Source organism: Mustelus asterias, unplaced genomic scaffold, assembly GCF_964213995.1.
Source record: "Mustelus asterias unplaced genomic scaffold, sMusAst1.hap1.1 HAP1_SCAFFOLD_44, whole genome shotgun sequence".
NCBI lineage: Eukaryota > Metazoa > Chordata > Chondrichthyes > Carcharhiniformes > Triakidae > Mustelus > Mustelus asterias.
Genome location: NW_027590121.1, coordinates 1818189 through 1832223, shown reverse-complemented (window position 1 = coordinate 1832223; position 14035 = coordinate 1818189). Strand labels below are relative to the sequence as shown.

At 47.9% G+C, this 14035-nt stretch overlaps 2 protein-coding genes across 2 annotated transcripts in view; both read right to left on the bottom strand.

The window, feature by feature from the left end:
• LOC144482991 (uncharacterized) overlaps nucleotides 1-14035 on the bottom strand; it is a 160993-nt gene that overhangs the window by 122656 nt on the left and 24302 nt on the right. The gene's annotated exons all lie outside the window — the stretch shown is intronic.
• LOC144482966 (uncharacterized) lies at nucleotides 9682-12850 on the bottom strand. The gene is made up of 3 exons (XM_078201798.1): nucleotides 12809-12850; nucleotides 11889-12076; nucleotides 9682-10192 (listed from the first exon to the last, which is right to left on the bottom strand). Exons 1-3 carry the CDS (start codon nucleotides 12848-12850, stop codon nucleotides 9682-9684), a joined length of 741 nt encoding a protein of 246 aa, XP_078057924.1.

Here is a 14035-nt window from a genome sequence, read left to right as displayed (position 1 = left end):
CAAGTTTGCTGACGACAGCACCATAGTGGGTTGGATCTCAAACAATGATGAGACAGAGTACAGGAATGAGATAGAGAATCTGGTGAACTGATGCGGCAACAATAATCTCTCCCTCCATGTCAACAAAACGAAGGAGATTGTCATCAACTTCAGGAAGTGTAAAGGAGAACATGCCCCTGCCTACATCATGATGTGGAGATGCCGGCGTTGGACTGGGGTGAACACAGTAAGAAGCCTCACAACACCAGGTTAAAGTCCAACAGGTTTATTTGGTATTTGCTTATGGTATTTGCTACCAAATAAACCTGTTGGAATTTAACCTGGCTTTGTGAGACTTTTTACTGCCTACATCAACAGGAATGAAATAGAAAAGGTCGTGAGCTTCAAGTTTTTAGGTGTCCAGATCACCAACAACCTGTCCTAGTCCCCCCCATGCCGACACTATTGTTCAGAAAGAGCACCAATGCCTCTATTTTCTCAGAAGACTAAGGAAATTTGGAATGTCAGCTATGCCTCTCACCAACTTTTACAGGTGCACCATAGCAAGCATTCTTTCCAGTTGGATCACAGCTTGGCATGGCTCCTGCTCTGCCCAAGACCGCAAGAAACTACAAAAAATCGTGAATGTAGCCCAATCCATCACGCAAACCAGCCTCCCATCATTGACTCTGTCTGCACTTCCCACTGCCTCGGCAAAGCAGCCAGCATAACTAAGGACCCCATGTACACCGGACATTCTCTCTTCCACCTTCTTCCTTCAGGAAAAAGTGTCAAACGTTGAACGTCCTGTACCAACCGACTCAAGAACAGCTTCTTCCCTGCTGCTGTCAGACTTTTGAATGGACTTACCTTGCATTAAGTTGAACTTTCTCTGCACCCTAGCTATGACTGTAACACTACATTCTGCACTCTCTTGTTTTCCTTCTTCATGAATGGTGTGTTTTGTCTGTATAGCGCGCAAAAAACAATACTTTTCACTGTACGTTAATAGATGTGAGAATAATAAATCAAATCAAATCAAAATCAAAACGTCCTCTTCACGTCCACTCTATCCAGGCCTCGCAGTATCCTGCAGGTTTCCCCCTCTTCCTTCTAAACTCCAACGAGTACAGAGCCAGAGTCCTCACCCCTTCCTCATACGACAAGCTCTTCATTCTGGGGATCATTCCTGTGAACCTCCTCTGGACCCTTTCCAAGGCCAGCACATCCTTCCTTAGATACGGGGCCCAAAACTGCTCACAATACTCCAAATGGGGTATTATGCAGCCTCAGAAATACATCCCTGCTATTGTATTCTAGCCCTCTCGACATGAATGCTAGCATTGCATTTGCCTTCCTGACTGCCGACTAAATCTGCATGTTAACCTTGAGAACAAGCACTCCCAAGCCCCTTTGTGTTTCTGATTTCCTCAGCATTTCCCCAGTTAGAACATAGTCTGTGCCTCCATTTCTCCTTCCAAAGTGCATAACCTCACACTTTTCCACATTATACTCCATCTGTCACTTCTTTGCCCACTCTCCTAACCTGTTCAGTTCCTTCTGAAGCCCCCTGCTTCCTCAATACTACCTGTCCCTCTGCATATCTTTGTATCATCTGCAAACTTCGCAACAGTGCCTTCAGTTCCTTCTTCCAAAACGTTAATGTATATTGTGAAAAGTTGTGGTCCCAGCACCGACCCCTGACGCACACCGCTAGTCACCGGCTGCCATCCTGAAAAGGACCCCTTTATCCCCACACTCTGCCTCCTGCCAATCAGCCAACCCTCTATCCATGCCAGGATCTTAAGCTTAGAACTATGTGCTCCTAACAGATTGAACAGTCTCCTATGCGGCACATTGCCAAAGGCCTTCTGGGAATCGAAATAAATCACGTCCACTGGTTCTCCTTCATCGAACTTCCTTGTCATCTCCTCACAGAATGCTAAGAGATTTGTCAGACATGACCACCCCTTGACGAAGCCATGCTGACTCAGTCCTATTTTATCATGCACTTCCAAGTATTCTGCAATCTCATCTTTCATAATTGACTCTATAATCTTGCCAATGACCGAAGTCAGGCTCACTGGCCTCTAATTTCACAGTTCCTGCCTCCCTCCCTTCTTAAACAGCGGTGTTACATTCGCTACTTTCCAGTCCTCTGTGATTCCTGAAAGATCACTGCCAATGCCTCCACAATTTCCTCAGTTAGCTTTTTTAGAATCCTGGCGTGTAGTCCATCCAGTCCACCTGATTTATCCACCTTTAGACCTTTCAGTTTCCCCAGAACCTTCTCCTTCGTGATGGCCACTGCAGCCACCTGTTCCCCCTGATTCTCCTGGAGCTCTGGCATCCCCCTGGTGTCTTCCACCGTGAGGACTGATGCAAAGTAACGATTCAGTCCATCTGCCATTTCTTTGTTTCCTATTGTTGCTTCTCCAGCCTCATTTTATCGTGATCCAATGTCTATTTTTGCCTCTCTCTTATCTTTTATATATTGAAAAAAACTCTTCCTATCTTCTTTTATATTACTGGCGACCTTCCACTCATATTTCATCTTTCCCTCCCCCTTATTGCTTTTATAGTTGTCTTCTGCCCGCATTTTAAAAACATCCCAATCCTCCAGCTTCCCACTAAACCTCGCCACTTTGTATTCTTTTTCTTTTGCTTTTATCTTGTCCTTGACTTCGCTCGTCAGCCGTGGAGGCCTCGTCCTCCCCTTGGCATGTTTCCTCCTCCTTGGGATAGACTCGGTAGAGGGGACATTGAACAATGAAGGTCGGTGAATTGCCAAAGTGGGTTCGCGATCAACGCTGAAATTGAAATTACAATGAACATTTTGCTGTCTTTCTCTCTCTCTCCCTTCCTTTGTCTCCCATTCTCTCATTTACAGCATTAGATTAAGTCATAAGCATCCAGGCTCTCGACGTTGACAGTGGAGATGTTGTCAGGAGGGAATGAATAAAGGAGAAGGAGATATGAGAGCCGAGAGGCAGCTTGAATGCTTGGTGGATGTGCTGGGAAGTGTGTGCGCGATATGAGATGTGAGCAAGAGGTGAAGAGGTTCGCGCTCTCCTGTGGCCGTGGCTGACATGATTGTGCAAGTTGAAGATTTTAAAAGTGTAGTTTCTGCCGTGAGCAGCAGGGAGCGGTAAAAGTGAGGTGGATATTGAGGAGGCAAAGAATGGGCAGTGAGTGAGGCAAGTGGGAATTGCAGAATGGTGCGTGTGAGCGTGCAGGGCTGGTGGAGAGTTGGTTGGTCAAAAGTGTGTGTCCATGTTTTGGTTGACTTGCGTAGATTGATGTGGTGATGGCATTGGATGTGAGAGTGAATGAAAGGGGCAGCAGAGGGAGTGAGTGTGGAGGCAGGCAGAGAGGCATCGGGTTTCTCTGCATTGAGGGAACGGCAAAATATTTTGTTTGCTGCGATTGAAGGTGTGGAGAAAAGGATGCGTCTCGCTGTATTGGTCAGGCGGCACTGCTGTTTCTATTCACAGGTGCGATCCCACTGTCAAAGAGCACAGGGGATTTGACCTGCTCCGTTCCCGACCTGGGCCGGTTCACCGCTCCTTAGCACACCTGGTGCTCCCAGAGTCCGCTTGGAACACCATGCGGATACTGATCTTAGTGTGGACACCCGATCGGCACAGAGAACAACAGCCCCGAACTCCCGATCTCAAGCAATCCAGCAGCCTCAGCCTCGCAGCAGCGGGATTACAGGTGCGCGCCACAACACCCGGCAAACGCAACCCTTGACTCAGCCGCCTTCAGTTCAAACAGCAGGAGGGCTCCACTGCAGACATCACTGCAAATATCATAGGCTGCTTCACTGACTCAACTGGTAATAATTTGAGGACGCTTCAACTTTGAATGCTCAAGTTAGTCGAATTGACAACTTAAATTCATTTGTGCGAATTTTTGTTTGTATTCATGGAACCTGTGTGAATATGTCAAAGGCCTTTTGGAAGTCAAGATAGATAACATCCATTGGCTCTCCTTGGTCTAACCTATTTGTTATCTCTTCAAAGAACTCTAACAGGTTTGTCAGGCACGACCTCCCCTTACTAAATCCATGCTGACTTGTCCTAATCCGACCCTGCACTTCCAAGAATTTAGAAATCTCATCCTTAACGATGGATTCTAGAATTTTGCCCACAACTGAGGTTAGGCTAATTGGCCTATAATTTTCCATCTTTTTTCTTGTTCCCTTCTTGAACAGTGGGGTTACAACAGCGATTTTCCAATCCTCTGGGACTTTCCCTGACTCCAGTGACTTTTGAAAGATCATAACTAACGCCTCCACTATTTCTTCAGCTATCTCCTTTAGAACTCTAGGATGTAGCCCATCCGGGCCCGGAGATTTATCAATTTTCAGACCTTTTAGTTTCTCTAGCACTTTCTCCTTTGTGATGGCAACCATATTCAACTCTGCCCCCTGACTTTCCTGAATTGTTGGGATATTACTCATGTCTTCTACTGTGAAGACTGACGCAAAGTACTTATTAGGTTCCTCAGCTATTTCCTTGTCTCCCATCACTAGATTACCAGCGTCATTTTGGAGCGGCCCAATGTCTACTTTTGCCTCCCGTTTGTTTTTAATGTATTTAAAGAAACTTTTACTATCATTCCTAATGTTACTGGCTAGCCTACCTTCATATTTGATCCTCTCCTTCCTTACTTCTCTCTTTGTTATCCCCTGTTTGTTTTTATAGCCTTCCCAATCTTCTGACTTCCCACTACTCTTTGCCACATTATCGGCTCTCTCTTTTGCCTTGATGCATTCCCTGACTTCCTTTGTCAGCCATGGCTGCCTAATCCCCCCTCTGATAACCTTTCTTTTGTTTGGGATGAACCTCTGCACTGTGTCCTCAATTACTCCCAGAAACTCCTGCCATTGCTGTTCTACTGTCTTTCCCACTAGGCTCTGCTTCCAGTCGATTTTTGTCAGTTCCTCCCTCATGCGCCTGTAATTACCTTTATTTAACTGTAGAACCTTCACATCTGATTCTGCCTTCCTTCTTTCAAATTGCAGACTGAATTCTACCATATTATGATCCCTGCTTCCTAAGTGTTCCCTTACTTTAAGATCTTTTATCACGTCTGGCTCATTACATAACACTAAGTCCAGAATAGCCTGTTCCCTCGTGGGCTCCATCACAAGCTGTTCCAAAAAGCCATCCTGTAAACATTCAATGAATTCCCTTTCTTTGGGTCCACTGGCAACATTATTTACCCAGTCCACCTGCATATTGAAATCCCCCATGATCACTGTGACCGTGCCTTTTTGACATGCCCTTTCTATTTCGTGGTGCATTTTGTGCCCCTGGTCCTGACCACTGTCAGGAGGCCTGTACATAACTCCCATTATGGTTTTTTTGCCTTTGTAGTTCCTCAACTCTACCCACAGAGTAAAATAAGGGCCCATGGTATTCGAGGCAAGGTACTAACATGGATTGACGATTGGCTGTCAGACAGAAGGCAGAGAGTTGGGATAAAAGGTTCTTTCTCAGAATGGCAACCGGTGACAAGTGGTGTCCCGCAGGGTTCAGTGTTGGGGCCACAGCTGTTCTCTTTATGTATTAACGATCTAGACGACGGGACTGGGGGCATTCTGGCCAAGTTTGCCGATGATACAAAGATAGGTGGAGGGGCAGGTAGTATTGAGGAGGTGGGGAGGCTGCAGAAAGATTTAGACAGTTTAGGAGAGTGGTCCAAGAAGTGGCTGATGAAACTCAACGTGGGCAAGTGCGAGGTCGTGCACTTTGGAAAAAAGAATAGAGGCATGGACTATTTTCTAAACGGTGACAAAATTCATAATGCTAAAGTGCAAAGGGACTTGGGAGTCCTCGTCCAGGATTCTCTAAAGGTAAACTTGCAGGTTGAGTCCGTAATTAAGAAAGCAAATGTAATGTTGTCATTTATCTCAAGAGGCTTGGAATACAAAAGCAGGGATGTACTTCTGAGGCTTTATAAAGCACTGGTTAGGCCCCATTTGGAATACTGTGAGCAATTTTGGGCCCCACACCTCAGGAAGGACATACTGGCACTGGAGCGGGTCCAGCGGAGATTCACACGGATGATCCCAGGAATGGTAGGCCTGACATACGATGAACGTCTGAGGATCATGGGATTATATTCATTGGAGTTTAGGAGGTTGAGGGGAGATCTGATAGAAACTTACAAGATAATGAACGGCTTAGATAGGATGGACGTAGGGAAGATGTTTCCATTAGCAGGGGAGACTAGGACGCGGGGGCACAGCCTTAGAATAAAAGGGAGTCACTTTAGAACAGAGATGAGGAGAAATTTCTTCAGCCAGAGAGTGGTAGGTCTGTGGAATTCATTGCCACAGAGGGCTGTGGAGGCCGAGACGTTGAGCGTCTTCAAGACAGAAATTGATAAATTCTTGATTTCTCGAGGAATTAAGGGCTATGGGGAGAGAGCGGGTAAATGGAGTTGAAATCAACCATGATTGAATGGTGGAGTGGACTCGATGGGCCGAATGGCCTTACTTCCGCTCCTATGTCTTATGGTCTTATGGTCTTATGGTTCACTCAGTCCAGTCCTCAGCCCAGGGATCAGTGCCGTTGAAAATAATGAGCCGTTTTCTCTGTTGGAATGGCACGCAGCAGCTCGGCTGTCTGCCCCTGAAATTCGCGCGTTTCCTGCGCGCATCACAGCAGAGTGGAACAGAGACCTTTCCTTTTCCAGATCTCTGAATTTGACGCACTTTGTGCCAAGTGAAATCTATTAAGCGCAATGCTTGGTTACTGCGCGTTCTCTCCGGGGCAGTCACCACCCCGGGGTCTTATCTTTGAGAATAGACTCGGGAGAGGGGACATCGAACAATGGGGTGTCTGTGAATTGCCAAAGTGGCTTGGCGATCAACGCTGAAACTGGAAGTTACAATGAACATTTTCCTGTCTCTCTCTCTCTTTCTTTCTCTCCCACTCTCTCATTTACAGCATTAGATTGAATCAAAAGAGTCTCGACTTTCGATGTTGACAGTGGAGAAATTGTCAGAAGGGAATGAATAAACGAGAAGGAGTTATGAGAGCCGAGAGACAGGTTGAATGTTTGGTGGTTGTGCTGGGAAGTGTGTGCGCGATATGAGTAGTGTGGAGGAAGTGAAGAGGTTCGCGCTCTCTTGTGGCCGTGGCTGACAGGATTGTGCAAGTTGAAGATTTTAAAAGTGCAGTTCCTGCCGTGAGCAGCAGGGAGCGGTAAAAGTGAGGTGGATATTGAGGAGGCAAAGAATGGGGAGAGTGAGGAAAGTGGGAATTGCAGAATGGTGCGTGTGAGCGTGTAGGGCTGGTGGGGAGTTGGTTGGTCAAAAGTGTGTGTACTTGTTTTCGTTTACTTGCGTAGAGTGATGTGGTGATAGCATTGGATGTGAGAGTGAATGAAAGGGGCAGCAGAGGGAGTGAGCGTGGAGGCAGGCAGAGAGGCATCGGGTTTGTCTGTATTGATGGGAACGGCAAAATATTTTGTTTGCTACGATTGAAGGTGTGGAGAAAAGGATGCGTCTCGCTGTATTGGTCAGGCTGCACTGCTGTTCCTATTCACAGGTGCGATCCCACTACTGAGGAGCACAGGGGATTTGACCTGCTCCGTTCCCGACCTGGGCCGGTTCACCCCGCCTTAGCACACCTGGTGCTCCCAGAGTCCTTTTGGAACACCATGCGGATACTGATCTTAGTGTGGACACCCGATCGGCACAGAGAACAACAGCCCAGAACTCCCGACCTCAAGCAATCCAGCAGCCTCAGCCTCCCAGCAGCGGGATTACAGGTGCGCGCCACAACACCCGGCAAACGCAATCCTTGATTCAGCCGCCTTCAGTTCAAACAGCAGCAAGAGCTCGAATGCAGACATCACTGCAAATATAATAGGCTGCTTCACTGACTCAACTGACCAGAATTTGAGGAAGCTTCAACTTTGTGTGCTCAAGTTAGTCTAATTGACATCTTAAAATTCATTTGTGCGAATTTTTGTTTGTATTCATGGAACCTGTCTGAATATGTTCACTCAGTCCAGTCCTCAGCCCAGGTATCAGTACCGTTGAAAATAAGGAGCCGTTTTCTCTGTTGGAATGGCACGCAGCAGCTCGGCTGTCTGCCCCTGAAATACACACGTTTACTGCGCGCATCACAGCAGAGTGGAACAGAGACCTTTCCTTTCCCAGATCTCTGAATGTGACGCAGTTTTTTGCCAAGTGGAAGCTATGATAAGAGAAGACCATGAGACATAGAACATAGAAAAACTACAGCACAAACAGGCCCTTCGGCCCACAAGTTGCGCCGGTCATGTCCCTACCTACCTCGGCCTATATATAGGCTTACCTATAACTCTCTGTCCTATTAAGTCCCATGTACTCATCCAGAAGTCTCTTAAAAGACCCTATCGAGTTTGCCTCCACCACCACTGACGGCAGCCGATTCCACTCACCCACCACCCTCCGAGTGAAAAACTTACCCCTGACATCTCCTCTGTACCTACTCCCCAGCACCTTAAACCTGTGTCCTCTCTTAGCAGCCATTTCAGCCCTGGGAAAAAGCCTCTGAGAATCCACCCGATCTATACCTCTCAACATCTTGTACACCTCTATCAGGTCACCTCTCATCCTTCATCTCTCCAAGGAGAAAAGACCGAGCTCCCTCAACCTATCCTCATAAGGCATGCCACCCAATCCAGGCAGCATCCTTGTAAATCTTCTCTGCACCTTTTCAATAATTTCTACATCCTTCCTGTAATGACCAGAACTGAGCACAGTACTCTAAGTGGGGTCTGATGAGGGCCTTATGAAGCTGCATCATTATCTCCCGACTCCTAAACTCAATCCCCCGATTGATGAAGGCCAGCACACCATACGCCTTCTTAACCACCTCCTCCACCTTCATCCCATTTGACCTGCCGAAATGTACCACTACACATTTATCCGGGTTCCAAAATGTACCACTACACATTTATCCGGGTTGTACCACTACACATTTATCCGGGTTATCTGTGTTGTTTAAGTTTTTATGTAAACTTTTATCGTGCCTGTATAATATTTCACTACTTTGTTTAGGTTCCTTCACAATTGAATTTCATAATGGACACATCACTGTGAAGAGGTCAGTCAGAATTATCAGCAAGGATTAATCAGCACTTTCTAATTGGAGATGTTAATCAGTGGAATCTCTCACACACAGATTTGCAGAAAAGATTAATTAATTTGGACTGAAGTAAAGTTCGTAATTTTATTGTTAACTTTATGAACAGGTTCTTGTTGAGGATTCTTGAATTAAGGAGAAAGATCACAGAAGGTGCTTTTAAAAAGGAACATTGCAGCTCCGAAAATCAGTGACATCTCCAGAATATTAAACTCCAACCAGGGGTGGCACGGTGGTACAGTGGTTAGCACTGCTGCCTCACAGCACCAGCGACCCAGGTTCAATTCCCGGCTTGGGTCATTGTGTGGAGTTTGCATGTTCTCCCTGTGCTTTGTGGATTTCCTCCAGGTGCTCCTGTTTCCTCCCACAGTCCGAAAGATGTGCTGGTTAGGTGCATTGACCTGAACAGGCACTGGAGTTTAGTGATTAGGGGCATTTCTCAGTGACTTCATTGCAGTGTTAATCTAAGCCTTACTTGTGACTAATAATTTTTTTTTAAAGTTGTAGGGATGTTAACATCAGCAGAAACAAACCAGATATTGTCAGACTATCAATCCAGGCTGTGATTAAAAGCAGAATCCAATCCTTGCAGTCTATTATGAATTTGCTGGTGTCTCAGCAGGCTGGAGGACCTTGTGAATGCCTTTCCACACAAGGAGCAGGTGAAAGGCCTCTCCCCAGAGTGAGTGCGTTGGTGAGTCAGAAGGTTGGATGACTGCTTGAAACTTTTTCCACAGGTACTGCAGCTGAATGGATTCTCCTGAGTGTGAGTGCGGTGGTGGGACTGGAGGGTGAATAACCGAGCGAATCCCTTCCCACACACCGAGCAGGTGAATGGTCTCTCCCCGGTGTGAAGTCGCTGGTGTCTCACCAGATCAAATGACTGGGAGAATTTCTTCCCACACATGGAGCAGGTGAATGGTCTCTCCCCGGTGTGAGTGCATTGGTGAGCAGTCAGGGTGGATGACTGTCCAAAACGCTTTCCACAGGATGTGCAGCTGAACGGTTTCTCCTCGGTGTGAATTCGCTGATGTGTCCAAAGGCCGGATGACCGAGTGAATCTCTCACCGCACACAGAGCAGGTGAACGGCTTCACCCCAGTGTGAATCCGCTGGTGTGTAGCGAGGCTGGATGTGATGTTGAACCTCTTCCCACAGTGAGTGCAGCTGAAGGGCCTCTCCTCAGTGTGAATTCTCTGGTGTAACATCAGGTAGGTTGTCTTGGTAAATCCCTTCCCACACACAGAACAGAGGAATGGCTTCTCCCCAGTGTGAATGCGTCGATGAATTTCCAGCCGGAAAGAAGACTTGAATCCCTTCCCACAGTCCCCACATTTCCAAGGTTTCTCCATGGTCTGGGTCTCTTCCTGTCTCTCCAGCCTAGAGATCAGTTGAAGCCTTGTCCACATACAGAACACGTGTTTGCTCCCCACTGTGAATGGTGTGATGTTTTTTCAGGATGTAACTGGTTAAAGCTCTTTCCACAATCAGTTCACTGGAACACTCTCACTCGGGTGTGTGTGTGTGTCTCGGTGTTTCTCTAGTTGCACTGATGTTTAAAATATTTTCCACAGATAAATATTTCTCCTTCCACATTGAAAGGTTGATGAATAATTGAGTTAAACCAAAATGTTCGTTTTGAGTTTTGCATCTACAAATCTTTCCCTTGTAAGATCTGTAAAAAGAGTTGACAAAATTAATCACGGGTCAGTCCAGGATAGAAATTCATATCAGACAATTCTAATTTCTCTAGAACATTCTTTCCTCTCTTGTTCTCCCAAATCTGTAAATCCCCGTCTCACACACTCTCCCTCCTCCCTGGGCTGAAATCCAAACCCATCTCACCATCTCCACCATTCCTGTTCTCCACTCCCTGTTTCCTCCCTCCCTCCAGTCTGTCTGGCTTCAGTTCTCTTGCCCCTCTGTGCAAAATCAAGAACATTGTTTTCTCTCCTGGTCACTGGGACCCTCAAGGCCCACCCACTCTCTGGTTCACTGTTACTGTTGGCTGCAGAGACCAATCTGTGAGAGGTGGTTCTGCTTCAAGTGCCACATATGAAGTGGTTCTCAGGTCTGGTTGTGGGTTGTTTTTTTCGATGTTGGCTCTTGTTGCTGAGCCGCTGGAGTGATCATCCTCCATCCTGTGAATGTACCCAAGCTGGCAAAGGCACCTCCACTTGATGAGAACTCACATTCTTGGGAGACAATGGATTGTAGATTTTGCATCAAAGATCAATTTAGGATTGAAGTTAAAAGTTCAGTCTTATTGCAACTAAATTTCTGTTGAGAGTTCTTGAATTCAGCTGAAAGATCACAGATGGTGCCTTTAAAAGGGACACTGTAGCCTTGAAGGTCAGTGACATCTACAGAATATTAAACTTCAGCCAGTTATAGGTTTGTTAATATCAACAGAAACAAACTTAAAATTGTCCAACTATCAATCCTGGATGTAATGAACATTAGCAGAAACAGCTGAATCCCATCTCTCAGTCACATGTGGATTTGCTCATGTGTCACGAGGTTGCGGGACCGAGTGAATCCCTTCCCACACACAGAGCAGGTGAATGGTCTCTCCCCAGTGTGAACTCGCTGGTGTACAAAGAGAGCAGATGAAGTCCTGAAACTCTTCCCACAGTCAGAGCAGCTGAATGGCTTGTCCTCAGTGTGAATTTGCTGGTATGCCTTGAGGCTGGATGACACAGTGAATCCCTTCCCACACACCGAGCAGGTGAATGGTATCTCCCCAGTGCGAACTCACTGGTGTTCAATGGGGGCATATGCCTGCTTGAAACTCTTCCCACAGGAGGTGCAGCTGAATGGCCTCTCCCCAGTGTGAACTCGCTGATGACTCACTAGACTGGATGACTGAGTGAATCCCTGTCCACAGACTGAACAGGTGAAAGGCTTCTCCCCAGTGTGAATTCGAGGCTGTGTGAATACCTGAACCTCTTTCCACAGGAAGTGCAGCTGAACGGCTTCTCCTCAGAGTGAATTCGCTGGTGTGTCACCAGGTTGGAGGACTTTGTGAATCCCTTCCCACACATGGAGCAGGTGAATGGTTTCTCCCCAGTGTGAACGTGATGATGTTGACTGAGGTCTGATGAAGACCTGAACCTTTTTCCACAGTGAGTGCAGCTGAACAGCCTCTCCTCAGTGTGAATGCACTGGTGTAACATGAGGCCGGTTGGCTGAGTAAATCCCTTTCCACACACAGAACAGGTGAATGGCCGCTCCCCAGTGTGAGTGTGCCGGTGGTTGTCCAACAGGGATGGGTAATTGAATCCTTTCCCACAATCCTCACATTTCCACGGTTTCTCCAAGGCATCGGCCCCACTGTGACTGTGTCTATGGTATTCCAGCTGGGATCTATAACTGAATTCTTTCCCACAGTCCTCACAGTTCCATGGTGCCGGTGTCCTTGTGTCTCTCCAGGTTGGATGATTAGTTGAAGGCTCGTCCACACTGTGAATGGTGTGATGTTTTATCAGGCTGTGGAACTGGTTAAAGCTCTTTCTGCAATCAGTTCACTGGAACATTCTCACTCAGCTGTGCGTGTGTCTCTTGGTGCTTTTCCAGTAACACTGATGTTTAAAATATTTTCCCTCAGACAGAACAAACGAACAATTATCCTTTCAGCCTCAAAGGTGATGATATTCAGGTCATGATGAACCAACTGACTGTCAAACTTAAGTTTGGTTTGAGTTTCCCATCTGCAATCATCGTTTCTAAGATCCCGTAAAAAGAGTTTACAAAAGTCATCACCGTCAGTCCAGGATAGAAATTCTGAACAGACAATTCTAGTTTCTCTGGAAGATTTTTTCCTCTCTTGTTCCCCCAAATCTGTAAATCCCCATCCCACACACTCTCCCTCCTCCCTGGGCTGAAATCCAAACCCATCTCCACCATTTCTTTCCTCCACCCTCAGTTTTCTCCCTCCCTCTCCTCTGCCTGTGTTCAGTTCTGATGTGGAGATGCCGGCGTTGGACTGGGGTGAACACAGACTCCATCTGACGAAGGAGCAGCGCTCTGAAAGCTTATGGCATTTGCTACCAAATAAACCTGTTGGTCTTTAACCTGGTGTTGAGACTTCTTATTGTGAACAGTTCTCCAGCTCCTGTCTGCAGACTGACAATAAAACCAATGGGTCTTATTGGGGGTGTTGGGGCCTCCAGCGGGTGTTTGTGAATCCTCCCCGCCCACATCACAATGCCCCGGGGTGATTGACAGCAGGTCCGGACCAATAGGAAGAGGCGGCGAGGCTGGAGGACCGAGCGGGAGCGGCTGGTCCTCCAACCAATCGGAGTGAATGAGGGGAGGAGCCTCGCTCGAGACTTCCTCAGTGCGCATGCGCCGAGCCGGAGAGGCTCCCGATAAAGACGGCGGCGGGGATTCTAGGCCTGTTCCGGGGAAAAGCGGGAGCTGATTTCCCCGCTTCACAACCCGCACCCGAGCTTTGTATTCGGTGCTTGGGGCCGACACGGGGTGTTTATGAAGCCTCGAACCCACCCGCCGGTTCCACCCCCCCCTCATTACCCACCCGCCGGCTCCATCCCCCCCTCATTACCCACCCGCCGGCTCCATCCCCCCCTCATTACCCACCCGCCGGCTCCATCCCCCCCCCTCATTCCCCACCCGCCGGTTCCACCCCCCCCTCATTCCCCACCCGCCGGTTCCACCCCCCCCTCATTCCCCACCCGCCGGCTCCACCCCCCCCTCATTCCCCACCCACCGGCTCCATCCCCCCCTCATCCCCCACCCACCGGCTCCATCCCCCCCTCATCCCCCACCCACCGGCTCCATCCCCCCCTCATCCCCCACCCACCGGCTCCATCCCCCACCCGCCGGCTCCATCCCCCACCCGCCGGCTCCATCCCCCACCCACCGGCTCCATCCCCCCCTCATTAC